Source organism: Melanerpes formicivorus, unplaced genomic scaffold (assembly GCF_026170545.1).
Source record: "Melanerpes formicivorus ecotype bairdi unplaced genomic scaffold, bMelFor1.0.p_v2 SCAF_17, whole genome shotgun sequence".
NCBI lineage: Eukaryota > Metazoa > Chordata > Aves > Piciformes > Picidae > Melanerpes > Melanerpes formicivorus.
Genome location: NW_027142369.1, coordinates 5,941,584 through 5,969,002, shown reverse-complemented (window position 1 = coordinate 5,969,002; position 27,419 = coordinate 5,941,584). Strand labels below are relative to the sequence as shown.

Here is a 27,419-nt window from a genome sequence, read left to right as displayed (position 1 = left end):
AATCAAACTATGTTGGGAACTGGGGGGAGCTTTCTGCAGATCTTCCACAAACCCTGTTGTTTGTTGTTTTGTTTTTTTTCCCCCATGGCTTGCACCTGACAGTAAAGTGCATGTTGAAGTGTATGCTGGTCTGGATCCTGCCTGGTCTAACAGTCCTGCTGGGAGACATACCCAAGGGCCTCCCCCAGCAAAATTTCATGGAAACTTGTAAATGTTTGATCCCTCTGCTCCCCTCCTACCCCCTAAAAATCAGGATGAAAAATGCTTGCTGTTTTAATTCCCTTTCCTTGAGTGTTTCAGATCTCCAATGTACAACTGTAAGTGGAAATAAACCACTTTATTAAATGTCCTGCAGCACTGTATTTTGGCACTCTGGCTGTTCTGACCATGCATATCTGCTCTGCCTAGGAGATAGGGTATTTGCATTGTGCCATTTCCCTTTTTTTTCCATGATAGCAGCGTGTCTAGTAACACTTGCATGAAGTGCACCAAGGGGAGTGTATGCATAGTGCAGTATAATAAATTTTCTCTTTAATGGGGGGCAAGGGCAATAAAGGGCAGTGTCCTGTCCTTTCAGTGTGACGTGAAGTCTTTTATGTAACACGACCCCTGGGCAGGTTTCATTCTCATTCTTCTGTCCTGTGCATGTATCAGAAAACCTGTCATGCAACCTGGTGTAATCAGCAGTCTGCTCACAGGAGTCCTGAGTTGGAAACAGCAGGAGTTTTGCAGCTTGGAGCTGAATGGTGTTGGCAAGAGCTGTTTGAAGAAGCTTGCTTAGTTCCTGCCTCCATTGTGCTGAGCCAATTTCAAAGGAGCTGTTGCCTCCACCTCGTGAGAATGGCTATCAGTCAAAGTTCACAAGGAATCATGTATCTGCAAATCTGAAATGCAGCGAATGCTCTTTTTATTTTCAGTTTCACTTGTGCCTGTTTCTGTGTTGTCACTTAGAAAGTGACAGCAGTGACTGCAGATTAGCTTGGGGGAGATCCTCTGTTTTACAGTTTTGGGTTAATGTTCAGTGGTAAATTTTGGGGTCCTATTAGGTCTTCCACTTATTTAGTCAGGAGAAATTGCTTAGCATGGAGCTTCGCAGGTTGCATCCGGTGGGAAGAGACCTGCAAAGGTCAGCTGGTCTGACTCCCCTGCAGTGAGGAGGGACACCTTCAACTAGGTGAGGCTGCCCAGGCCACATATCTTCAATGTCTCCAGGGATGGGGCTTCAACCACTTCCCTGGGCAACCTCTTCCAGTATTTTACTGCTCATTGTAAAGAACTACTTCCTTACATCTACCCTAAATCTATCCTGTCCCAATTTAAAATCATTATCCCTTGTCCTATTGTTACAGGCTTTTCTAAACAGTCCTTCTCCAGCCTTCCCAATATTGAAATGCAGCTCTGAGTTCTCCCAGGAGCCTTTGCTTTTCCACGCTGAAAAGCCCCAATTCTTTCAGCATGTCTTCATAGAAGAGGTGCTCCAGCCCTCTGTTTCTGTGGCCCTTCTCTGGACCTGCTCCAGCAGGTCTACCTCTCTCTTGCGTTGGGGGTCCCAGGGCTAAACACAGTACTCCAGGTGAGGTTTCACCAGAGCAGAGTGGCAGAATCACCTGTGTGGTAGCGTGACATATAGTAGTGTTTAACCAGTCACAACCTGTCTTGATCTGCAGCCATGCTTCTTCTGGTGTAGTCTGGGATGCACCTGGGCTTCTGGACTGCAAGTGTGCATGTTGGCTCGTGTCCAGCTTCTCATCCACCAGTTCTCCCAAGTCATTTTCTCCAGGGCTGCTCTCAATTTCATCATCCCCCAGCCGCATTGATATTGAAGGTTGCACAGACCTAGATGCAGGACCTTGCAGTTTGCCTCATGAAATTTTCCTCATCCTACCTCTCCAGCCTGTCTAGGTCCTTCTGGATGGCATCCCATCCTTCAGTCTTAACAAACAACGCAAATGTCTTATTTTAGCAACCTCTAGTTACTATAGGCCTTAATGTTATGGAGATACAAACACAGGTTTATGCTGAGATTCTGAGAAGTGGTCAACTCAGGTAGCGGAGGTGCCAGGGCGTCTAGACTTGGATTCAGCTGCCGTAATATAACTGCTGGATTTTCTCTGATTATTTTCTCCAGATAATAAGATTCTATTTCTCCCTTTGAAATTAGCAGGAGCTGCTTGTTTTCTGAGCCCTGAGAAGTAAGACCATTATCTCAGATGTTCGGCTTCAAAATGCAAACTCTTAACTGTAGGTTTGAAAAGCACAAACTGGTTTAGGGTAGTATTTCTTCTGTTGAGTGACTGCACTAATTCCCATAGAGCTCCAGTTTCTGGTTGGCCATTCATCGCTCAGCCAATTCATGATACTCTTAGCAAAAAAACAGGTTTGTCAGAGTAACTTAATGCCTCCACCAAAGTATGTTCAAGTATGCAGAACTATTTTAATGTTATGTGAAAAACTCTGTGTAAGTGGGAATAGCACTTGCCATAGTCAACATTTGGAGTTTGCAGCAGACCTAGTGTTACTTCTTTCCCTGTTATTCTGCTGGATCTCTTCACCAGGGTTTTGTGCTTCACTGAGGTGAAGGCTATAAACACACTCTGCTGATGTGTGCCTTCTCTCTGTGCCCCTAAAATAATTTTCCTGAGGGTCTTTCTGAATTAAAGACTTCCAAAGCACCAAGGAGGGCTCAGCATGCTTTGAACATTGCTAGGCTTAGATCTGCTGCTCATCAGTTGCAGTAACAGTATAAACTTTTTTTGTAACCTGTATCTTTTAAAATTCTAATGATCTTTATTTTTACAGAGCAGTGCAGCCTAAATGTGCTAGACAGGAGGAGGTACTGCTGCTCTCTGCAGCTTGAGGCATGAATCACTCTTGCCTGAAGCAATCTTTCTGGGGATTTACCCTCCCCTCCTCTACTTTCAGCTAGCCGAAAGGCCAGCCAATCCATGGCTGCGCTGCTGTTTAGTGGTCTGGTGGGTAGGGAGTGCAAGTCACTTGATATGTCATATTAAGTTTCTTGTGATTATGTTGCTTAAATAGTAAACCTGAGCTCTGCTGGTGTTGGTAAGGGATAGGATCCACGTGTGAGGCAGCTTGGAAACTGCCTAGAAACACACATGCACCTTCATTGCACGTTTAAAGGACACTAAAGATTAAGAAGTATAATTGAAAAATTACATTAGTATAATACAAAGGCTTTTGGTAGTGCCCATAGTTCTGCTTTTTCTGCCTGTAGCCAGAGCAGCTCCTTGTGTCTGGGAGCTCTGCTGGTTTTGAAATTTTTGTGACCATTTTTAAGGTTGTCCTCAGTAAATACAAGGTCTTGAAAGTAGCTTTTTCTTTCAGGTATAGGTGAGGCTTTTGTATGAGCACATGATAGATGACATTTGTTTTCAGGAAAACACTAAACGTTACAGCTAAAAAGGAATTTTTGTTTTGTTGGCATAGGAAATCCACTGGTCAGAAGCCTTAACACTGGCATAGCAGGAGTATTAGAAGTTAATCTTTCCTGGATGTTAATAACAACATAGTGACATAGTTTACCTCTGTTTCTGTGACAGATGGCGTAAAGAAGGGATCTTCTAGGATGCAACTGCACCCTTTGTATTTCTTCTTACGGTATCATGGATATTTTCAGGGTGTTGTACGCATTAAGCGTGCTATTACTACCAGCGAGTACTAATGAACAAAAGCATAAAATAGGGAGAGAGTGTAATCTTCAACAATGTACCTCAATTATTTAAATGGGTTTTCTCCATCAGAAGCTTGCCATTGCTGCTTAACTGCCTGAGCCGTCTGCTAGGGCTGTCTTGAAAGAGAGCTCTTAAACTGAGGTCTGTGGTATGAGGCTGGTGGGGGAACAAGAAGGGTAAAGCTCTGCTGAGTGAATTAATGTTAACAGTTATGAGTTATCTGCAAGATTCACAGTAGATTACACAGATTGTATTAAGCAGGGTTAATCAGCCTTTCAGATGCTTAAAGGAACACTGTTAAGAACTGGCAAGACTGAAAATTTTGTCTGTGAGAGTGTTTGCATGTGCAAGTATGCATGTGTGAGAATGCATAGCCTGGATTACCATTGATAAGTAAATTGTGCCTATCAGCTACCAGAGGGACATTGGCTATTTCCTGTTCTGTGTATAGGTGAAATTGTGGCATCTGTTGGAAGTGACTTTTTCCCTGCTTTTTTTTTTAACCTCCATAACTTTCTTCTTGAATGTGAAATATTCCCCCTGCTGTGCAGTTGCAGCAGTAAGACCTTTGTTATGCTGTGATATTAACTCCTGCTTGAATACCAGAGTTGTGGCTTGGTGGTTTTTTCTTTCTTAATTTTTCTGTCTTGTATGTGTGTGTGAAACAACATGAAGGTGACTTCATGTTGGATGTGTAGAGGATGAATCCTTCCTAAGGGAAGATTTAATGATTACAGATTTAAAACCTGGTGTTGCACCTTGTGTTGTGTTTTTTCCATATGTGTTCAAAACGTTTGATTTTGTGGTTGGTTTTTTTTTAAGGGATCTGTTGGAGCAACTAGTTTTTTGGTGTCATTTCTCAGACTCAAAATAACTTGAGTAACTGAATTTTCCTGACTCTGAAAGACTAAATTTTATCAAGTACAGAAAGTGTCACACTTTATCGACTTGTTCAGTGTTTTGTGTGTGTGTGTGTGTGTGTTAAGAAGCCAACCTGTTGCTATGCACAGTTGGCTAAAATCGTAATGCTCTTGCTGCTGAGCTATGGGACTCAGCTTTTGAACATGGGAAAATCTCAACGTGGATGAAATCTAATGGTATTTACAGAAGGATTTTAGCAGGTTTGAAAAAGTGTAGTAATTTTAGAGTAATAGTGGGGAGAAGAAGCAGGAATATATATATATACACACACACGCACACAATTCTGTGTTACATATTTGTATATCCATTTCCTCTAACGCATAGTATTTTTGTTACTATATAAGAGAAGGTGACAGCGAGTGAATTTGGTGGAGAATAGGATCTGAGCCCCCATATCCTGGGGCTGAGGATTTACTGAGGCTGCCCCAGGTACCTTCTAGGATCTACTCGCTTTGTGTGCCTGCCGAGGGCTAAGCATCCGTGAAGCACCATCGCTTTTTTCTCAGGTAGCTCCAGGCTGGCAATTTACAAAAGAATCGGATGCCAGTGAAAGGTCTCCTTAAGGTGGGACTGGGAAGGAGGCTCCTTTGTCACCTCCTGACAGCCTGACCTGGTACTTGCTTCTGTGGGTTATGCCTATCTCGGCTTTGTCAAGGTGCAGATTATTGGCAGTAAACTCCATGAACAGCCATGTGTCAACTACAAATGGCTGCACCTCTTCCCTGTCACCCCCTCTAAGATGTTGGGGCAGTCACTCTGCAGATGGGAGGGCTCTTTGCCATTCAAAACAAGAAAGCATAGATAATTCAGACAGAGAATGATGAGAAGCCGACAGGTTATTTTGAGGGCACGGCCCCCATTTCCTCTCCTTGCCCTCTCCCATTTTGTTCACTATTTTTACTGCTGCTAGCTTCTGTGACTTTATCTATTTTATTTTTGCTTTATTGTCAGAACTGGTTATTGACACAGCAAATACTGGGAGTGTTTTCTCCTACAGGAGTGCTTGGGTTACTTTGGGAAAACCACATGAAATTTAGTATGGCTTCACCTGTACAGTGCAAGGTCCATTGACCTTCAAAATCCCTTGCATGTTGCCTGCTTGGGGCAATCTGTTGGCTATGAATTGAAACACCATTGTACCATTTGTATGTGTAGGAATCATTGGGTCTTACTTAAGTTTCTCTCCTTGCCCACCTGTGAAAAACAATTTGCAGTTGTTGATGCAGTGGCAAATGTTTAGGGACTGGCTACGCGTTTGTTGAACTTGTTGACTTGTTGATATTGGTTACGTTAGGTGCTACTGATAATGCAGGTAATGTGTTGAGGTAATGTTGTTGGATGTAAATTCTGCTTCAAAGTAATTGGAAGGCTCATAACATTAATCTGTGATCATACCCCTTAAAAATTTCCAGGGGTATTTGTCAGGGCCATGCCTGAACTGTGGGAACTCCCTTTCTACATTACTAGTATTTGAATTTTTGGTGCCCCGGTAACTGGTTGCTAGCAGCAGTTTGTCTGCAAGTGAGATCTCAGTAAAGAGAAGTTCAGGTTGTCAGGAGATGAATGAGAAAGTAGCTATTGTAATAGATGAGTAGCATGTATAATATTGTTTGGTTTTGTTTTAACCTATGGACATTATCAATACAACCTTTTCTTCCGCATACTTTCCCAACCACCTCATTTGTCCTGTAGCATCTCATTATCTGGTTAGGCATCCTTGCAGGGTGGGATAGGTTATCCCTATTTGCTCTCTGTCATCCTTTCAGACCAGTTGAAAACTTCACTTTGTATTTTTGTACCTTTGGCTGCTGCTTTTTAAGGCACTGCATTGTGAGGGCAGTGGAACACTGGAACAGGTTGCCCAGGGAGGTGGTTGAGGTCCCATCTCTGGAGATATTCAAGGTGAGGCACCACAGGACTCTGGGCAACCTGATCTAGTTGAGGATACCCCTGCTGACTGCAGAGGGGATTAGAGATCCCTTCTGACCCAGACCATTCTATGTTTGTCACAGACCATACTATGATTGTGACCTGCTGATCTGGAGTTCTTGGTGCTTTGTCAGAGCCTAGGACTTAACATTGCAGTGTTGAAGTTGTAGTGCATATCTCTTGCTCTGAATGTCTAAATAAGCCCCACAGCTCACCCTATGCTTGCCTTGGATTAATTAATTTTGTGCTTCTTCATGACCTTATAGAAATTGCGTTGACAAATCAGTTGTATTTTATGTGAACTAGTACCATGTGCCCAGTTAGGTGTTTGCTGAGTCTGTTTTATATCAACATATTAAAAATAAAATAGTTTTAGAAATACTCATAAGAGGAAACATAGAAACCACATCTTATGCATAATCTTCCTAGAAATGCTTTTGTTGGGTTGGTGTTTGTTTCTTGATGGCAAGCTGTATTTCAATGTTGTGAATTTTACAATACAATAAACATCATTGCTCCAGGGCAGTGGGGCAGCTTGTAACTCAGAGCTCTGCCTGGCTAATGTACTTGGGTATCAGGCTTTGGTGCTAAAAGCTGAAATGGACTTTTTTCAGTTTCAGAGTTTGATGTGAAAACGTTTTTCTGGTGATGTTAGCCCTGCAAAATATCCTCAGAGCGTGTATGGGAAAACTGATTTCCTTTTAAAACAAGTGAATATGCCTGGTACTGAGTTTCAGAGAATACAGACGTGCTTTGAGTCTGTTCTAATGGCCTGTGTCGTTTCTTTTTAACATGTTATGCTAAATTATGGTCCTTAGAGATCACCCTAGATTAACTGGAAGTGTGTTGAACAGATGGATTGCATTTTAACTGGTTATGTTTGTAATGTCAAGTGACAGGTCTTTAACACAGCACATTTCGTATTCCCTGTTACTGCATAAACCACCCCAGGACAAATACAGGGTGAAATAAAATAGAAGTCAAGAGTAATTTGTCTGAATGCTGTTATAAACATACACATTATTTGAAGAGAGGAGTTGAGGATAAATCAATAAGCTTTTTATTTTCAGTTAAGTAGGTGCTTCTGGCAATAAAAGCAGGGGAACAGAGTGCTCCACAATTGGATTTTCTTTTCTCTGGGTCAAATCAATATTGCCACTAGGTGCAACCTAGTTGTATGTTGTAGCATAAGTGATTGATCTCGGAGTTAGTGAGCCTGGGGTAGGAAATTTGCTGCTACATAGCCACTGAACATTTAATTGTGTATTTTAGAAGTGAATGGACTTTTTTGTATTTATTTTGTTTAAGAAATAAAAGTACTTTTATTTAAATACACGTAGAACTTTTGTCATCTGATACAAACAATGTACACTGTTAACAACTGGCATTGATCTGAAAGCAAATGCGTTTATCAGGGTTTGCCTTGTCCTGTGATATCTGCAGTGACTTAGTTCCATACCAACCTGGAGCAGTTGATTTAGCAGCTTGTAAAGCAGTGTGTGAAGTGGATCACCTTCCACCACTGCTTGATACTGTTTTTTCATCAGCATACTGATGCCTTGCACGTGTATCTACGTAAGATCTTAGTTACATGGATGTCTCACTATTTCTTTTGTACAAGTTGCAGTGGATGAAGTTTTGCTCCTGGTTGGGACCTCTGAACCACTCTAATAGAAATAATAAAACCTGGGCCACAAGGAGTTGAGTGAATGGTTGTGCCTGAGTCCTTTCTAGGTTTTTGTTTGTGGGGGTTTTGTTTGTTTGTTTAGGATGCTCTGTTTTGTGCTTTCCAAATTGCATGTGTGGGGTTTTATTCCTTTTTTTTTTCTTTTTTTATTAATAAAACTAGTCTCATACACTATACTTCTCCAGTGGGCATATTCCTGTCATTTAGTTAGTTATTGGCACCCTGCACAGGCTGAGCATAGCTGAGACTAGGTATGATTCCTTCACATCCCCTCCCACCGAGATTCCAGTCTACGATTGTCAGAACTGATTACTTTCAGCAGATGAGGCAACAGTTATTTTAGTGACTTACGGATTTCCACTTGAAGAGTCTTTAGGAGTGGCTTTGTAATTTGCTGGTTTTCAGGGGGAAAAAAAGGTCCCTTTAAAGACAGCTAATCCTCTAGTCCATCACATAACGAATACAATTGTTGCAGAGATGAGCAAAGTTCTTAATCAAACTTTGTCATGTATATAATGTGTTGGCAGGGAAACAGTGAGTACTGAGTCACACACATGGTGTCATCAGGCGTGTTTGCATGGTAAGTTGTACATGGAAAACATCTCAATGAAAGACCTGTTTGTGTTTCACTCCATTGTCATTCATTTCTCTGCAGCAGCTTGTTTCATCTTGTCTGATCTTTTGTGGGGCCTTGTACAGTTGACAGCCTTGCTATGATATATTTCCCTGGCACCATTAATAATCCTTCACATAATCACAGCAAAATAAAAAAACCTTAAAAAAATAATTTGTCTGTATTGGAAGACAAGTGTTGTTTTTTCTTTTAAGACATAACCTCTTTGAAGGCTGCAGAATAGCTTGTTTTCATTATAGTGAAACTAAACTGGAAACTTTGAAAAACCTCACTTTAAAAACAACTATTGAATCTCATTTTGCTGTTAAAATATATTTTAATGCTAAAACTTGTTTATTAACCTGAGTGTTCACTCTTCATTGAAGTTGTGATTTCACTAAAACTTGGAACTCAGCTGTCTCTTGGATTTGGAGCTCACCAGGCCTGGAAAATGCAGCTCCCAGCCTGTCCTTGTATTAGCATCCAAGGGGGTATTAAGATGTATAGGAACAGAACAGCCACCCCATCCTGTTTCTGGGAGGCTATGAGCTGGTGCAGGTGGCCACTGACTTCTGCTGAGACCGTATCTAAGCATGTAGCATCTCCTTCACCCAGTGTTTCCCACTCCAAGGATGCTTGTGAGATCATATCTGTACTGAGACTGTTGGAGAAGGAGGTTGGCTGTGCTGCACAGACACAATTCTGCTTAACTTTTCTGCTTTGTTGGCCTGAGTTGCAGCTGAAATGTAAGCCACATTGCCTGGCTAGGTAGTGTTTGCTCTTGCTGGTATAAATAAAACCGGTGATGATTTTTCCTCATGGGTATTTTAAGTAGGAAAGCACCATTTGGCTCCCACTCAGCCTGGCAATTAGCATTTTATAGCCAAGCAATATACTTAAATGGAATTGCTTGGCTTGAGCATTGAATTACAATGGCCAGTAGGAAGCTGCGTTTCTTACATAATTTATTTAGTTCTCTTTCTTGTTTAGGATTCGGGCAGAGGTTAATTTAATTCTGCACGAGAAGCTAGTAGTTACTCTATGTTAATGCTGTGCTTTGCTGCAGTGCAGGGGAAAGTTTTTGCTTAGAGCTTGTATTTGTCTGGTCTCTTAGCTATGGAAAGGACAATTTAACCTGCTCCTTTCCTAGCAATGCGTTCTTTTGCAACAGCCATTGGCACGTAAAAATGCAGCCAGGAATAATACCTTGAGACCATTTTATTCCATGATGATGGACATGCATCTTAAAGAAGCAAATGTCTAATGGTTAAGTGTAATATGGACCAAGGAGACTTTGTTCCTATAAAATTACAAAGGGCCCACTTACTGTGTTACAGGTAAATAAAAGGTTAATACATAACTATGGTGATTTGAGAGTGAGAGCTGCCACTGCATCTCTTCTTGGGATCAGAGACAGAGAGCAAACATCTGGTCTCTGTGATCTTGGAAGGATAAAACGATTAGGTAAAATGTTCCTCAGCACTCCAGAAACAAATTAGAAACTTCTAGATGGGGGAATGAAGATGTTTGTTCATGTTCTTAATGAGCCTAAGTGCTTAACTCGGTGCTTAGAATTTTATCCTGAATCTTGTACGTGTCTTGATTTTTCCTAAAGCCCTTGGCTGCTAGAATCGATACAGGAGAATTTTGGTGGTGGCTGGCCTTTTTTTTTTTAAAGCTGCTTTTGTAGCAAAGTGATTGCAAAGACCTTGCAAATGTGAAGCAAGTGTGTAGCAATAGCTTAAATGCCAGAAGGCTGCTAATGACAACATAGCACTTCTTTATTAATATTTAACCTCAAGATTTCAAGGTAACTTGATGTTTTTGAATCCTTGGGGTACCAGTCCTGGAGTAAATAGCTGCTTTCAGCAAATCTGAGCTCTGGCTTAGGCAATATCCTTCTTGTTTCTCAGATCTGCTGGTTGTCTTCATGCTCCACATCTCTGCAGGCAGGCACAGCAGAGAGCAATCAAGGATTGAACACCTATTTAGAAAGCTCTCCCTATCGATACAGGGTCATGTAACTCTGCAAGCAGAAACCTTCCTGGGCTTTGTTTACTGAGTTTGAGGTTCTGACTGTAGTGTAAAACCTGGCTGCTGATCTTTATATTTTGTGATAGCGGTGTTGACCTGCTAACTAGAAGCACCCATTTTTGCAACCATCACTGCTGTCAAAAGTGCTTAAGATTTTTGGACAAATATCTTCATGCTTAAAATATTCAGATCTTTGGCAGAAAAGCATTTCAGGCATGTACAGATGGGGATTTGTTTTGAATTCAATTCCTTAAATAACACTTCTGATACTAACATGATGTTTTCATGGAAATTTCATTGGCAACAATAGAAGAAGGGGGGGAAAAAAGGCAAACAGTAGACTGAAGGAGATGATTCCTGACTTGCAGCAGCTGGCCTCTGAGTTGGTTAATGGTCTAGGTGTAAAGCTGGCAGCTCAGACCTTAATTGTTCTAATAATTAGGGAAATTGTTCCCATATGTTGTTACTGTAACTGTTACTGTTTTAACCAGGCTTTAATTGTGCTATAAAAATGATTAAAAAATTTCTCCCAGGAGGAATTAGATTTTTTTTTTTTTTTTTCACTTGTACAGTTGCTTTACAGAGTACTGTGGATTTTTGTGTGCTACTTAATGTTTCAAAACCCAGCTTTGTTCTTCAGCTGCTTCTCCCTAACCATGCTGGTCACCTGAAGCAGAAGGACACATACACACCACCTCTGCCTCTGCTGTGGTGTCTTGCCAGCCATGCTTGATTGGAAGCATAACAGCATCCTTTAATATAATACAGTAACTTGCTGCCTTTGTGCAGAAATACTGCATTTTATTACAGAATGTTAGGGGTTGGAAGGGACCCCGAAAGATCATCTAGTCAAACCCCCCTGCCAGAGGAAGATCACCTATACCAGATCACACAGGAACGCATCCAGGCAGGTTTTGAGTATCTCCAGAGAGGGAGACTGCATAACCCCCATGGGCAGCCTGTTGCAGTGTTCTGTCACCCTCACAGTGAAAAAACTTGTCCTCATGTTTCCATGGAACTTGCTATTCTTCAGCTTCCACCTATTGACCCTTGTCCTGTCAGTGGGCATCACTGAGAAGAGCCTGACTCCATCCTCTTGGCACTCCCCTTTACATATTTGTGAGCATTAATGAGATCACCCTTTAGTCTCCTCTTCTCCAAACTAAAGAGCCCCAGCTCCCTCAGTCTCTCCTCATAAGGGACGTGTTCCACCTTGTGGCTCTGTGTTGGACTCAATTCAAGTAGTTTCCCGAGGGGCCCAGACACAATATTCCAGATGCAGCCTCACCAGGACAGAGTAGAGGGGGAGGAGAACCTCTCTTGACCTATTAATCATACCCCTTCTAATACACACCAGAATGGCATTGGCCTTCTTGGCCACAAGAGCACATTGCTCATGGTTAACGTATCCATCTACTAGCACCCCCAGGTTCTTTTTCCTCTTCACTGTTCTCCAACAGGTCAGTCTCCAACCTATACTGACGTGTTTGTCAGTGTAAGAGCTTTTAGCTAATGCATTTATGCCATGCTTGTAGCTGTGTGAGTGAATGGTTCATCGGTACATCTCTTGTTGTCAGAGGATAGTTTGTTAGAATAAACAATGTTCTTTATTAGAATAAACCAAACCAGGTTGGAAGAGACCTTCAAGATCATCGTGTCCAATCCATCAACCAATCCAACCCACCCAAACAGCTAACCCATGGCACCAAGCACCCCATCAAGTCTCCTTCTGAACACCTTCAATGACGGCGACTCCACCACCTCCCCGGGCAACCCATTCCATAGCGCAATCACTCTTTCTGTATAGAACTTCTTCCTAACATCCAACCTGAACCTCCCCTGGCGCAGCCTGAGACTGTGTCCTCTTGTTCTGGTACTGGGTGCCTGGGAGAAGAGACCATCATCAGCCTGTCTACAACCTCCCTTCAGGTAGTTGTAGAGAGTGATAAGGTCACCCCTGAGTCTCCTCTTCTCCAGGCTAAGCAGCCCCAGCTCCCTCAGCCTCTCCTCATAGGGCTTGTGTTCCAAACCCCTCACCAACTTTGTTGCTCTTCTCTGGACTTGTTCCAGCAAGTCAACATCCTTCCTAAACTGAGGGGCCCAGAACTGGACACAGTACTCGAGGTGTGGCCTAACCAGTGCAGTGTACAGGGGCAGAATGACCTCCCTGCTCCTGCTGGCCACACTGTTCTTAATGCAGGCCAGGATGCCATTGGCCCTCTTGGCTGCCTGGGCACACTGCAGGCTCATGTTCATCCTACCATCAACCAGCACCCCCAGGTCCCTCTCTGCCTGGCTGCTCTCTAGCCACTCTGACCCCAGCCTGTAGCACTGCATGGGGTTGTTGTGGCCAGTGTGCAGAACCCGGCATTTGGATGTGTTAAATCTCATGCCGTTGGATTCTGCCCATCTGTCCAGCCTGTCAAGGTCTCTCTGCAGAGCCTCTCTACCCTCTACCCTTGTTAAACTGAAGCAACTGTTTCTTCGACTCACTTTCTCTGTCTTGAAAAAGGAGGACAATGACATTGACCTTTGTGTATAGTGTGTTGAGGTCTACTGGTGAACTACACTACATAACAGCTAGGTATTTTCACAATCACTCATTTGAAGGTGAAGGTGTTTAGAACAATAAAGATAGTTATCTGATTAAATTATTTACTTTAAAAACTGCTCAGTGCCTTTGAATTAAGAAATCACTCCTCACAGGCTTGGGGCCATTTCAGCTTGCATTCAGTGACTGCCAGATTCTTGCCAGAAAATACTGAAGTTCAAATGGCTACAAAGGGCATTTGGTTGGGGTTATGTTGGATGGTATACTCAAATAATTTTAGAGAAGCAGCTCATGGGAATGTTAATAGCATAAAGGTTAGCTGTAATGTCTTTTGTGTCTGCCAGTTAAATAGCTAGCCATCTGATGATTACACAAAGACAACGCAAATTCTTTATGCATTCCTGCCTCCATGCCACTCCATACGCTGGGTGACTGCAGACACAGTTCTTTCTCTTTTTTGCCATGGAAATTGCTGGTTAAAGCTCAATACTTTAGTTTATGCAAATTCTGATTTATTTTTTTCCCCCTCTTCCTTGCAGTCTCATGCCATGCTGTATTGTCATAGCAGATATTGCAGTCCAGCCATCTGCTGTTAGATTCAATAAGCTCTGCACCTGTTTTGGTAACAGATGCAAACAAATGTTTTTTGATACGTCTCAAATGCATTTAGCTAATGACTCGACATAGTGGTTGATCTGAATTAGCCAAACTTCACATAGCATGGAGCTCTCTCGAGCTTCCTTCTTGACAGCACTGAAAACCCCATCAGCTGTGACACTGAGATATTTCTGCTTTATCCAACAGAGAAACTGCTGAGTATGTTTTGGACATGGATTAGATGAAAAAAAAATATGAAATGTGTTATGTCCAAAACTTGTTAAAGAATATCCGTTCTGATGACTTATCAAATGCTACAGGCTCACTGAAATATTTCCTCTCTCAATCAGGCCTAATTTCCCTCCTATGATAACTCTGAAAGCAGAGAAATAACAATGAGGTAACTCTGAGGGGAAGTGTTTGGGTGAATGGGTGATTGTTTCAGGAAGCTCATTTCTGTGCTGGATGGCAGCACTTGTTCCCCTGGCTCTGAATACTCTACGACTATCAATGCCTGTGCCCTCCCTGTGGCCTAGAGGTGGGCTGGGAAAGGGAGACAAGCAGGGAAAAAGGCACCTGCCAAACATTTTGTAGTGTTGTATGTGCAAACCATTGTTTCCTGAATCCCAGCACAGTGTTCTAATCACACAACCATTTTCCTCCTAGGCTTTTAATGTGAAACAATTTCCTGCAAAGTTTAGACCATTACAAGTCAGTGCTGGTAACTGCAGGTTGAAGCTAACAACTCTACTCCTGTGCTCTTTGTGTTACCGAAGTGCATGGCTGATTGCATTGCTATGCAGAATCCTCTTTGCAGTGTATTTATTTGTTCACCTTTAAGCATTTTGCCAGCCCCAGGGCTTGTAACCTTTCCTCTCTTTTAAGCCTATTCTGTCAATTCTGAATAGCTTCAGGCAACCAACATTTAAATGTTGAATCTGACCAAGAAATGCAGCTCTTTTCCCTTGTCTCCCCTGAAATAAAATGACCTTTAAATGAGGTTCATGCATAAGTCTGGTTTACTTCCCATTAAAAAGAAAAGCAAACAGATAACTAACTTTTAATTCAGTTTGTCTGAGCAGTGCTAGATGCCTGCTCAGGAGCTTTCCACTACACCTACTTCCCCAGACCATCATTAAAATCTCAGGCCCGTGAAATAATTTGACCAATTATTTGAATTACTCAGACTTCACAGATTGACTTAGGTACCTCTGAACCAGCTGCATTTACACACTCTGAAACAGCAGCTGTATGATGAACATCAAATGAATACAGGTCATGCCTAGGGTAAAGGCATGACTGATGGGTGTGCCTGGCATGGCTGTGATTTACTCTGATCAGTGCCATGGGACTCTTGAAGTTCTATATTTGTCATTGTTAAAAGAGGTGCTTAGTGTATGTTAGCAGTGCAACTTGATGCCATCTTCAAATACTGATTTCTCTCTCAAGTGGGGCTTCGTCTTGTGACCTCTGACTTGCCAGTATGTTAAAATCTTTGTAAGCAGTGAAGCTCTGTGGTGTGATTGATTAAGATTCCTTCACACTGAATTTTGCCTGTTCTTTCTTGTTTAGGAGGTCCTCCAGCAGCTGATTGTAATGAATTTACCAAATGTTTTAATGATTGGCAAAGATCCTCTTTCTGGTGAGTAGTTGGAGTTCTTCACTTCCCTCCTCTAAAGTGCTAAGTAAAAGTTGTATTTGTTTTTATTTCTTAAATTAGAATAGAAGCATTTAGGTTGGAAAAGACCTTTAAGTATATTGAGTCAAACTGTCAACCTAGCACTGCTGAGTCCACCGTGAAACCACATAAACCCTGTCCCTAAGTGTCACATCTGCATGTCTTTCAAATACCTCCAGAGCTAGTGCCTGGGCAGCCTGTTCCAGTGCTTTACAACCCTTTTGGTGAAGAATTTTTTCCTGACGTCCAGCTGGTTGTCCTGTATGTGTTCAGCTGTGGCAATACATACACACCGGAAGAGCCTTGCAGAATTGCCCTAAAGTGTGAAGGAACTGTAGTAAATGATGTGTGGCAAGAATGTGTGAAGATAGAGAAAAACACATAAGAGAGTTGGAAAAAGCGAGGAAGAGAATCAACAAAGAAAAACATCTATCTGGCCATGCTGTCTAAGCAAGGAATCTGTTATATGAGGTACCACATCAAAAGTGATCTGGAAGCCAGTGAGCTCATGTTAAGAGTCTGATGTCTTCAGTGAGACAAAATGGCAGCTGTTTTGCTGGTGAAATAAGTTAACTTGTCCTTAGAACCATGTTTCTGAAGTGAAAGGTTTTGCTTTCTAGATAGATAGTTTCATAGTTTAGTTTCATAGTTTCATTCAGGGTTGGAAGGGACCACAAGGATCATCTAGTTAGATATCTAGATAGATATTTCTAGATCGAATTATCTCTGCTTTACCTCCATGCTAGTGCCAAACACAAATGTATTTCTTTTTACCAAAGAAGGAAAACTTGAGCAGACCCTGTCAGCAGCAATGAAGAGTGACATCGTAATCAACTGCTCCAGAACAAATGACAGAAGACTTGGCAGAAGATTTTATTTTGCTGGTCTTAGCAGCAGTAGTGTGTGTATGTGTACTAAAAGGGTTTATATCAGAAAAGAATATTAATTTACAGGTGTTGAATCATTGAAGAGTGTAGTCTTAGCACTTCTGAAGTAAAATCAAGCTGAGAGGAAGACATCCACTTCTTTGGCATGCAGATTAAAGTCTGCAATGCCAGCCTTAATTCTACTGTACATGCTGCTGTTGTGGGTGAAGAAGAAAACTGAAATACAAGAGCTGTTGCTTTTCTGTCATGTGGCAAATGGTCAGAGCTTGGGCTGCTCGTGTCAAGAATGCTAGTGAATAGAGGTGTCTGGGCCAGCAAGGCAGTGTTACTGCTGGCGAAATGTCAATGGAAAAGGCTGGCTGGTTTCTTGTTGGGGCCATTCCTGAGCGACAGCTGGCAGGAGATTCATAGTGCAGCAACCACAGTGTTGGTTCCTGGGAAAGCTGAACACTTGAAAGCTGTCCTATATTTAGCTATAATTTCCCATCACTGACCTGCTGTTTTTGTTAGCATTGTAGATCTGTCTTTCTTTGAAGAAAGCAGTTCATGTGTCTCTTGAAAAAAAGACATTGGTCATCCATGTGCTTCTGTCTTCTATCTCCTTTAATTACAGCCAGAAACTTTGCTTCACTTTATGACATCTTTTAAAATGTGGTGGCTTGGTTTTGGTTGGTTGTTGGGTGTTGGTTTGTTTGTGGGTGTGTTTTTGTTTGTTTTTTAACATGGTCTTTTGACATTTGCTGTATCCATTGATTGATTATCATTGCTGTTACTCAGAGGATGGGAAGAGAGGATAAAGAATGCAAAAATAACTTGTGAATGCCTAAAATTAATGGTGTATATGTGTTGAAAAATATGAAGTTCTTGTTTAGCAATATTGTATTATGGCTTTGAGAAATAGTCCCAGCTTACCCACTACAGAGGAAGGTAGTGAACAAAAAAAGACTTGAGATGCACTTGTTCCAAAGAATGTATTCAGAGAGTGTTTAAGGAATAGAATTTCAACAGAAGCTCATCTTCAGCTTACTCTTAGGTAGATGCTCTCTGGTAAGATGTGCTGAAGAAGTGGTTAGAGAAGTCACATCTGACAGAGAAGCAGAGATTTTCCTTCAGAAAGAGGAACCTGGCAGAAGGCTGACAGGAAGCTCAGAAAGAGGGTACAGGGTGGAGAAGGCTGAGGAGAAGTTAATAAAACCAATGAGAAAAATTGAAGGAACAAACTGTGGTAAGCAGTGATTGGGTCACTGTCAGATTGATGTCTTTGTTGCTGAGTTTCTTGCAGGGAGAGAAGTGAGAGGAAGGCAGGGGTGCTTGGGAGCGGAAAATAAAACAGGAAATGAGAGATTCTATCAGTGAGGGAGCTAAAGGAGGGCTGCAGAGTGAATAGAGATGTGAGGACAAAGTCATCAGTATGGGAAACAGTGGCGTGAGTATGGAGAAGCCCCAGGTAAAGCTGAAAGAGAGGAGGAGGCCTGGGATGACAACAGTATGGGAAGAAGAGGGATTGGATGCAGTAATTTGAGGGAAGTGTTTTAAAATGGCAAGAATGGTAGAGGAGAAACCTCTTTCTCTGTGTCAGTAATAACAGTGAAGGACAGAGATTGAGAGACAGAGGAGTGTATTGTAGGGGGCATCCGCAGAGACAGTGGTGAGCAATGTGGGGAGCAGCCAGAGGTGCAGATGGTCTGCAGGGCTGGAGTAAATCTGAGAGGCAGTGATGAAATCTCAGTTTTACCATTCTCCCCTGTCCCTAGGTTATCTGAAAGGTCCCTCTTGACCTTACGAAGAAATTTTGATCCTCTGATCACATTTCTGGAACAAATACAGTGTTGCTCTGTGTACTGTTTGAGCTGGGAAGGTTCCTAATGACTATATTGACTCAGTAGGTCCAAGACTGTTAGATAATTCAATATGATTTACCATGTAACAATGTCAGTGACTTAGTCCTTGTAAGAAGCCCACAGAATGCTTCACAGTGTTTGTTTTCAGAACAGTCTGCTCATCAGTGCTATCTGCAAATTTTACTTTTTCCATCTAAAACACAGTTGAAAGTGCTGTTAAATGTATTAAATGATAAACTGAACAGCTCTAGAGCTGAAAATACTCTTCTTGCTGTTTAGCTCCCCTTCAGGATTCAACAGTTGGTATTATTAAGGGCTTCTGCAGCCATACTTTGAGTGTGAGACTATTAGAAAAATAGAGCTGCCACCACTAAAAGTGCAGTAGCAGCTGGAGTTTTGCATAGAAGAATATACATGGCTGCTAGGTTTAGGAGCTTTACTTGCCTTCATGTCCTTTAAATAATTTTGTTCCAGGCCATGGCAATTTTACTGAATTCAGTAAAACATAATTGCAAAAATATTTGGCTCTGACTGCTAAAATACAGGGAGCTGAAAAGAAACTTTCAAGTTTAATTTAAGGACTTACAGAAGTCTCACAAGAATCTCACTTGCAGAATGATGGAGCTGATGTTATGGTATTTATTGCTTTTTTTCAGTTCTGTACAGTAGACAGCTACTACTGTTAAATTTTCTGGTTTTGCCTTCCATGTTTTGTTTTTTTTTTTCTTGTTGAACAGCAGAGAGGGACCTGGGGGTACTGGTCGATGGTAGGCTGAACATGAGCCGGCAGTGTGCCCAGGCAGCCATGGGAGCCAATGGCATCCTGGCCTGTATCAGGAGCAGTGTGGCCAGCAGGAGCAGGGAGGTCATTCTGCCCCTGTATACTGCACTGGCTACGCCACACCTCGAGTACTGTGTCCAGTTCTGGGCCCCTCAGTTTAGGAAGGATGTTGACTTGCTGGAAGGTGTTCAGAGAAGGGCAACAAAGTTGGTGAGGGGCTTGGAACACAAGGCCTGTGAGGAGAGGCTGAGGGAGCTGGGGTTGCTTAGCCTGGAGAAGAGGAGGCTCAGGAGAGACCTTATTGCTCTCTACAACTACCTGAAGGGAGGTTGTAGGCAAGTGGAGGTTGGTCTCTTCTCCCAGGCAACCAGCACCAGAACAAGAGGACACAGTCTCAAGCTGCACCAGGGGAGGTTTAGGCTGGAGGTTAGGAAGAAATTCTGCACAGAGAGAATGATTGCCCATTGGAATGGGCTACCTGGGGAGGTGGTGGAGTCACCATCATTGGAGGTGTTTAGAAGGAGACTTGATGGGGTGCTTGGTTGCATGGTTTAGTTGAGTAGGTGGTATTGGACGATAGGTTGGACACGATGATCTCGAAGGTCTCTTCCAACCTGGTTTATTCTATTCTATTACTGCACCAAAAATCTCCCTGTGTTCAGTATAAGAATCATTAGCATATTCATCTTCTAAACATACCACTGTAATCACTTTCTATAATCACCTCTGGTTTTAGCATGCCTTATAAGTGGCCATTCCTTCATGTGTTCACACAAGGTATATCAGTACACAGCACTGGTCCTCAACTGGATGTTTAGAGATGGTGGTGAAATTATTGGTTTCTAGGTGTGCATAGTTTAACACAGCTAGTGACTGTGCTTGGAAACTGAGGACAATCCTTTCAAACAGTCATAGTTAGCCAAGGGAGTGAGGATTTTTGCAGACCAAGAATGGAAACAAGGTTTTATTTGCCTGAACTAGGCTCATTTCTGTCTCTTCAGAAAAACTTCGCTATTTAGATCCGGTTTTCAAATCACTTGAGTGAGAGAGCCCAAAGTCCCTGCTAGCAAGTCTATAAGAAACTAATGTTCATTAAAATCATAAAAGATGTCTGCTGTCACTGGGGTGTCTTTTCATGTCTGATTTCTTTCCTTGTTTTGTTTCACAGTCCTCCAGAGGCTCAGAAGTTCATAAAATAGGAAGTTAATAACAAAACACTGCTGCAATAGCATAAATATAGCATTCAAGGTTTTTCCCCCTCAGAATGTTGCTACAGTTGGGGAAAATGGAACTTGTGCACCCTCCCCACCTTCTCTGCACATGCACAGGCCACTGTATGTAGCACTACATACACTGGTGCTCTGTCTCTGCTGGATGAATATTGAAGCAGAAATGTGGAGAAAAAAGCAGCACGAACTAAAGGTTTCACATGCTTGGGCTCCCTTGTTCCTCTTTTCTGTGATATCTTTCCTACACCTCCTCTTTTTTCTATATTGTCTCTGTACCTTGATCCTCCTGGTTGTTGTTCAGTCTCATAATCTCTCTGCCTAGCTTCTCCCTGAGTCCTGCCATCTGTTTCCCATCCTCAGTTGCCTGTGAGAGCAGAGGGGTGGTCTCCTGGCTCTGGCACAGGGAGGCTTCCAGGATCACAGGTGGTGCTTTGGCTTTCCCTCCTTTTATTTTCCAGGAGACCCACTGGCCTTCTTTCACAGTTGAAAGCAGATGGTCTTTCTGCAAATCTCCCAGGTGGCTGGCCCCCTTACAGGCACAAACAGGGGGCTGAGAGGACCTGCCCTGGAATTTTTGTAAAAGTGTAAAAGAAGGTTTTGTTTGGTTTTAATTAGCACTTTTCCATTTAAGTACTTGTTAGAATCCTGTCCATTTGTTTCAGCTTGTCTGCCAGGAGCTGCCCCAAACCTAAGCATTTGCATCCTATGTTGTGAGAGGACACTGTCCTGGTAGAGTCAGCTAATAAGCATGGGTGGATGCAGCAAGCTTTCTTCCCACTTGTCTCAGAAGGACTTGTATCATTCCAGTGAGCCAGCACAGGGAAGCCTGCTTACAGAGTTGCACAAGGAATTTTACTACTGTAGTATATTGGCACAAACCAAGCCTTTTGAAAAACACCCCGGAATCATTCATTTTTCAGGAGACATGACTGGACTGGGGATAAAGATTGCTTGCTGTTCAGTGTGCATTACAGGATACATGCACTGTCCCGAGTGTAGAACTTACCTGCTGTGCTCTGTAGAAATCCTACATGTGCTTCTGATTCACTTAGTAACCTTGGGCACTCCATGTAAGAGTGTGGTTTCTCAGCTCTCCTGTGGAGTAGATGAAAGGAGAGAAGAGTTATTATTAATCCCTTCCTGGCTCCTTCTGAAGTTTAATTGAAAACGCTCTCTAAAGCACTTCAGATTGGTAGAGAAGTTTTTTCATACTCTTACCTGATTTCTTGTAAATATCTCCTGTAAGTAATGTTATTCTACAGGGCTTTCAAATGTTGCTCAGACCTATCTTGAGTATGAGTGATCTCAGAGTGCCTTAATGCCAACAAACTGTCTCTGCCCAATGGGAAACAACTTCTAAATGAAAGCTCAGTTAGGTCTTTAAAACAGTCACATATGATCTTCTGGAACACTTGGGTGGCTGACAGAGTAGGCCTGCTAAGAAGACCTTTCAAACATAAAAGTGTTTCTAGTGGGTAGTAAAGCTCATTTTTATTGCATGTGCATAGTATGTCTGCAACTATAAAAATACTTACTTAAAAAAGAAATCTTGAAAAAATCCTGACAGCTAAGATTTCTGTGAAAGCTGCCAGTGGGGAGATGAGACTACCAAATGCTGTCTTTAAAACAGCATCAAACTAATAATCTTGTGATTACCTTGAGTCTTTTGATTTCTCATTCCTTGCTAGAAACTCTGATTTGTCCTTCTTTACCCATGGGTCTTGCCATGTTGGCCTCAGTGGCTTTTCCTGATGGGAAGGCTTAAGTTGGGACAAAGTCTTGGAGTGGAGTTTTCAGGCCTAGTCAGTCCCTGGTAGGAGAACAGAACCGACCTTGCTGAGTTACTCTGCAGTAATAGCTGAAAGGTGTTTCACTGGCATCACTGGTGCCATCTGTTGCCTCGCGGGGAGAAGAGCAACACCTGCTGCCTTTGGTGCAGAGGTACAACGTGGGTTAAATGGCTTAAGTAGCTGGCATATCTTTAGGGTGGTATAGATGCTTCCCGTGTTACAAAGTATCCTTGATGTTTTCTAAATGGCTCGGGGTTTCACTAGGCTCACCCTGAGGATAGCTGTGATGCCGTGGTGAACAGATTGGAATTTGAGGTCAACAGACTGAGGTTCTCAGAGCACACAAGGGTTAGAACACTTGTCTGAAATTATCCAGAGCAAGCAGCCTGGTTACTCCTTTACTCTCTCATGGAAAAGATGTTCTGCCCTGAGTAAGCTTGGGAGAATGAGGCACATGCACTCAAGTCACTTGTTCTCCCTAACTTAGTGACTTGCTCTCTCATCCCACAGGCGTGCTCTGGTCTATATCGACTCTGAAGCTGATGCAGAAAGTAACTGAAACGCTAATGAGAGCTCGGTTTTGTGAAAGAGTATCTCTTGACCAAACTAAACTATCTTCTTGGGCTACTGCCCTCAAAGGAACTGTCCAGGAAGTAACAAATACCTTTGTGTGGTTGCTGAGGGGTTTGTTTTATTACACTGTGTGCATTTAAGGTTGCATTATTCAGAATCTTAGAGAACAATGAGACTTTCACAGACTGAAAGATTGTTTGTATACTGTGATTTTTCAGAACAGAGCAACCATGTATGCTGCTAGATACAGGGGAGAGGAGTAATAATGATTATATGTCTTGCAAAGACAGGTTTTAAATATTCTGCAGGGAAATAAATCAATATTTATGGTGTGTAAATTGACACATTTTACATATGTCTATCTCTTCAGAAGAGAAGAATTCCTGCTTGCAGAATCTTAATGATTAGTAATATGGGACTAGGATACTGAGAATTCTAGTGTTGATTTACACAGTATACTGATAATTTCTGGTGGGCATTCTTGAAATATTTTAAAGATAACATTCCTAAAAGTTGCTGAAAAAATGTTTAACAAATTAGCTACATTTCAAGACCGGTGTAGGGCATTTCTGCACCCTAAAAGCAGAAACGAAGTTATTTCCTGAGCAGCTGATACATGGCTGCTGAAGTGTGCATGGTTGTGAGAATGGAAGTAAGCTGCATGTAATGTAGGTCAGTGTGCCTTTGTGAATCTGGGGGGCTGTGGCAGCCTGATGAGTCAGTTGCCTAGTTCCTTGGCCTTGGGTCCTGTACATGCCTCTATATTTCTGCCAGCACAGCCTTATAAGGACATGGTGTTGGTGAAGGAGCACAGTTGCAATCAGAAATTATTATCTATTTAGTGATTGAAGCAATTGAGTGTTCACGTAAAGCAGTGTATAAAGTGAAATTTCTTCCCCTGCATTTATACACTGTGTCAGCATACATGCAGATGAATAGGGATGAGAGAAAGCTAAGTGTGGCTTGTTTTTTTCTCCTTCTCTTCCCTCAGTGTGGATGAGGGCAAGCTTTCATCTAAACTGACCTCCATAATGACTTACTTCCTCATCAAAGCTATTTGCTTTCCATCTCCCTTTGACTAACTTTGATACACCTATTTTTCTTTACCACCCAACAATCCCCACATAAATTTTGTTGGAACAAGACCTGAATTTACTCAAAGCCGCACCAGTTCCCCTTACGCAGCTTTGGTATCCTTAGGAGGGGGGTGGCAGGGCTGGCTGCTGGTTGCAGCATGACAACACTGTAGTTACAACATGCATTAGTCTCCTCCCCACCACAGCTCCCCAAGCATATGGTTAGCTGTATATCCTCCCTTCTGCATGGCTCATTTTTTATCCTTCTTAGCACATGGAGTTTGCGCTTCAAAGTGTGAAGAGGCTTTGATGCAGAACAGAGGCAGAATTCATTTGCTAAAATATCTCTTGGAGAGACTTGATGTGCAAGGAAAGGCATTCAGCTCTAGGAAGTCTGAGTGGGAATTGTTTTATGGACAGTAGATTTAGGACAATTTCTTTGTGAGAAGCCTCCTTCACTTCTGGTTTTTGGAGGGAGGGAAGAAGTGGTGGTGTTGTTGTGGTTGATTTGGTACCCTTGTTAATTAGAAAACAAAGGATGAGCATTGGGCATGTGTGTTGAACTACTTTAAATGGATTTTTTTTCCCCTCCCTGCATTGATCAGAAAACTTCAGAAAATGTAGGTGAGGAGTAAGACTTGCTGGGTTTCGGGTTTAAACTAATCCATTAGAGCTGTATTTTTACATGGCATATATGGTGACATTATAATGGGCACATACATATTGTTCAGGCACTTGTTCAGATATCTCGTTGCTCTTTTCAGGGGGATGTTTCGGAGAGGTATTTGTTGTACATATGTACTGATCCCTTTTTTTCCCTCTATAGGTAAAAGTATGGATGAAATTAAGAAGCTGCTCTTGTTGGTTCTGGGATGTGCTGTGCAGGTGAACATTCATTAAAGGCTTGAAAAATATGTTTTAATTTTTTTTTTATAAATCTGTTACTATTTTTTTGGGACTGTGAAAATCAACCCAAAGATCAGTGCTGTATGAACAAATCTCCAGCTCAAGACAGCATGTGAGCTGAAACTGTGAGAAGATACAATAGGTGAATGAAAGAAATGCCAGGGAGAAGGAAGCACATTTTGTGATAGCAGTAGCCTCAATTTTTTGCCAGTGCTTACTCAGCCACAGTAGTACTAAGCAGAGATAAGCTGTGAACAGTGTTCTGATATCGAGACTGTTGTTGGTTTATTTTCTTACTGTGCTAAACTATAGAATGCAACAATATTTATTAATGCTGAACAAATAGATAAGCTAACAATTGAAATATTTAATCAAACCTGGGTTTATTTGTGTAATCTTCTGATTTAATATTACACTTACAAAATGCAACACTTATAGCTACTTTGTATATCTATGTGGGGATTTTTTGTCAACATTTATTAAAATAAATAGACAGGCAGTGTATATGGGAAACTCCCCAGAAATGCACAAGTTACCAGATAAAGAAATCAGTGTTCTGCCCACCAAACCTCTGTGGCAGTAAACAAAAGACGCGTTGCGGGCTGTCCTTTGCTTATAATTGACCTTGTTTGTAGGTCTGTATAGTGGTTTTGTTACGCCTTAGGACACATACTCTGCTCAGCTATGTCAAGTCAATTATGTCAGGGTAAAGCTGTCTACATATGGCCACTCTGAGCTATCTTAGTATTGCATTGCAGCACAAAGAATAAAGGTTGGATTTGGCAAACCGCTGTGCATCCTCAGGTCCTGTTTATGGGTCTGAGATTCTTTGTAATGAAAGGAATGGTTGAAACCCAAAACCAGGCCCCAAAAGAACTCTGTAAATGAGTTTAAAAAAAACCCCTTTGCTTAAAATGTAATGCTTAACTTGTCTGCAATGCAAAGTTGTTACAAGAAGGCAATAATGTTGGTAGTGTGTAATCACAGAACTAGAGATAGCAGATGTCTGCCTCTTTTAAAGCCTTAACTAATAAAAAATTTAGCAAAAGATGTTTGTCTGAAATGTCCAGAATGTTTCCCAACCCCATTTTTATTTTTATCTAACATGCATGTTGATCTGCTGCCACAAGCAACTTTGTGCATTCATGGGAATAGTGTCTAAAGTGGTGCATCTATTTTCATTGCCAACACTAAGGAAAATAGAAGCACCAAAGCAGGCAGGTTAAATGATGCAATGTAAATGTAGGTTTACATTTGAGCAGCTCCATTAATGAAGCTGTGATGATTTCCTCCGGCTGCTGCCCCACCTCTTGATCTCACTGCTTGTTCAACTTGTTTTGAAAGAGCAAATTCAGCCATTTAACTTACCCTTAACTGTACTGACTGCAAAAAAGTTTAAATTACTTACTGTGTAATTTGATTCATGCTCCATATGGAGCAGTGAAGCGTTAGACCTTGTAGTGTGACAACGTGTAGATCTTGAATAGTTTGTAATTAGCAATGTGGGGATTTAGTGTTTTTTTTTAATTAACATGAAGAATGGTACACTAAGTTTTAGAATACGTAGCACTGTTTCAGGATGTGCTTTCTTTTAACAGTGTGAAAGAAAACAAGAGTTTATTGAAAGAATAAAACAACTGGATATTGAAACCCAAGCTGCGATTGTGTCACACATTCAGGAGGTGGGACTCTCAGTATTGCCTCTCCCTTGCTTGACTTTAACAGAGTTGGTTTTGCTATGAAATGTTAATGCTTGGACTTTTATAATGGGTTCATGAACCTCACAAGATTGAGTATCTTACTGCAATTAAATTATAAGATGAAAATGATAGATATTGGAACATTACTTGGCTCAGTGTTTTTTTTAAAGAGAAGCAGTGTAAATGCATTGCTTGCCAGATACAGGCTACGTAGAAGGAACTGCTGTAAAGAAGGGAGTAGGGTTTCCAGATAGCACGTATGACTTAGGAGCTGCAGTGCCCCTTGCAACAATGGTGTAGGCACTTAGTCCCTAAGCCCTGTGGCAGATGAACAAAAGCTCCCTGAGGTGGCTTGCTTTGAACAGTGGGCACTGAGCTCAGATGGTTTTGAAAAGTATTTTCTGCAGCTGAAGCTGGACATGTAATCTATTTTAAAACAGAAATGTGATCCTGCATTTCTCAGGTTTCCATAGAAAGAATGAATACAGGTAAGTTCTGGGAGCCAGCTTGCTTTGGAGACCCAAAGGAGACTTACAGGGAAATGGCCCCAGCTGAGTGCACCTTGTCAGGAGTGGGCATTGGCTGCAGCCAGGTGCCAGTGCATGCAGGTGTGGGGGGCTTGGTATGTTCAGGCTTGAGAAACAAATAGGGCATAAGGAGCTTTTTTTTCTTACACTTAAAATAGTTCTGTTAACAAAAAAAAAAAAAGAAAAAAGTGATGAACAAATCACTTGGTTGTGTCAACAGCAGGAACAATCTTTAGCTGAGCTGGTGAGACTTACCTGATGCTTCTGCTAAAAAATTCAAAGAAAATCAGTTTGGGTAAGATTAGAGTTGAAGGGTATGGTGCTAGCAGCAAGTAGAGACCTTTCTGCTAAAGGCAGCTCCTCCCAGCTGCAAATTGCAAATTCATTGAAAGCAGGGCTTCTTTTCA

The 27,419-nt window shown here is 41.9% G+C and overlaps 1 protein-coding gene across 2 annotated transcripts in view; it reads left to right on the top strand.

The window, feature by feature from the left end:
• The window catches only part of CCDC88C (coiled-coil domain containing 88C), a 95,261-nt gene that overhangs the window by 22,172 nt on the left and 45,670 nt on the right, over window positions 1–27,419 (top strand). For both annotated transcript variants that reach the window (XM_068148783.1, XM_068148784.1), the window contains exons 4-6: window positions 15,597–15,666; window positions 24,706–24,764; window positions 26,384–26,467. In XM_068148783.1, coding sequence (XP_068004884.1) covers window positions 15,597–15,666; window positions 24,706–24,764; window positions 26,384–26,467 — 213 coding nt within the window. The remainder of the gene's footprint in view (window positions 1–15,596; window positions 15,667–24,705; window positions 24,765–26,383; window positions 26,468–27,419) is intronic.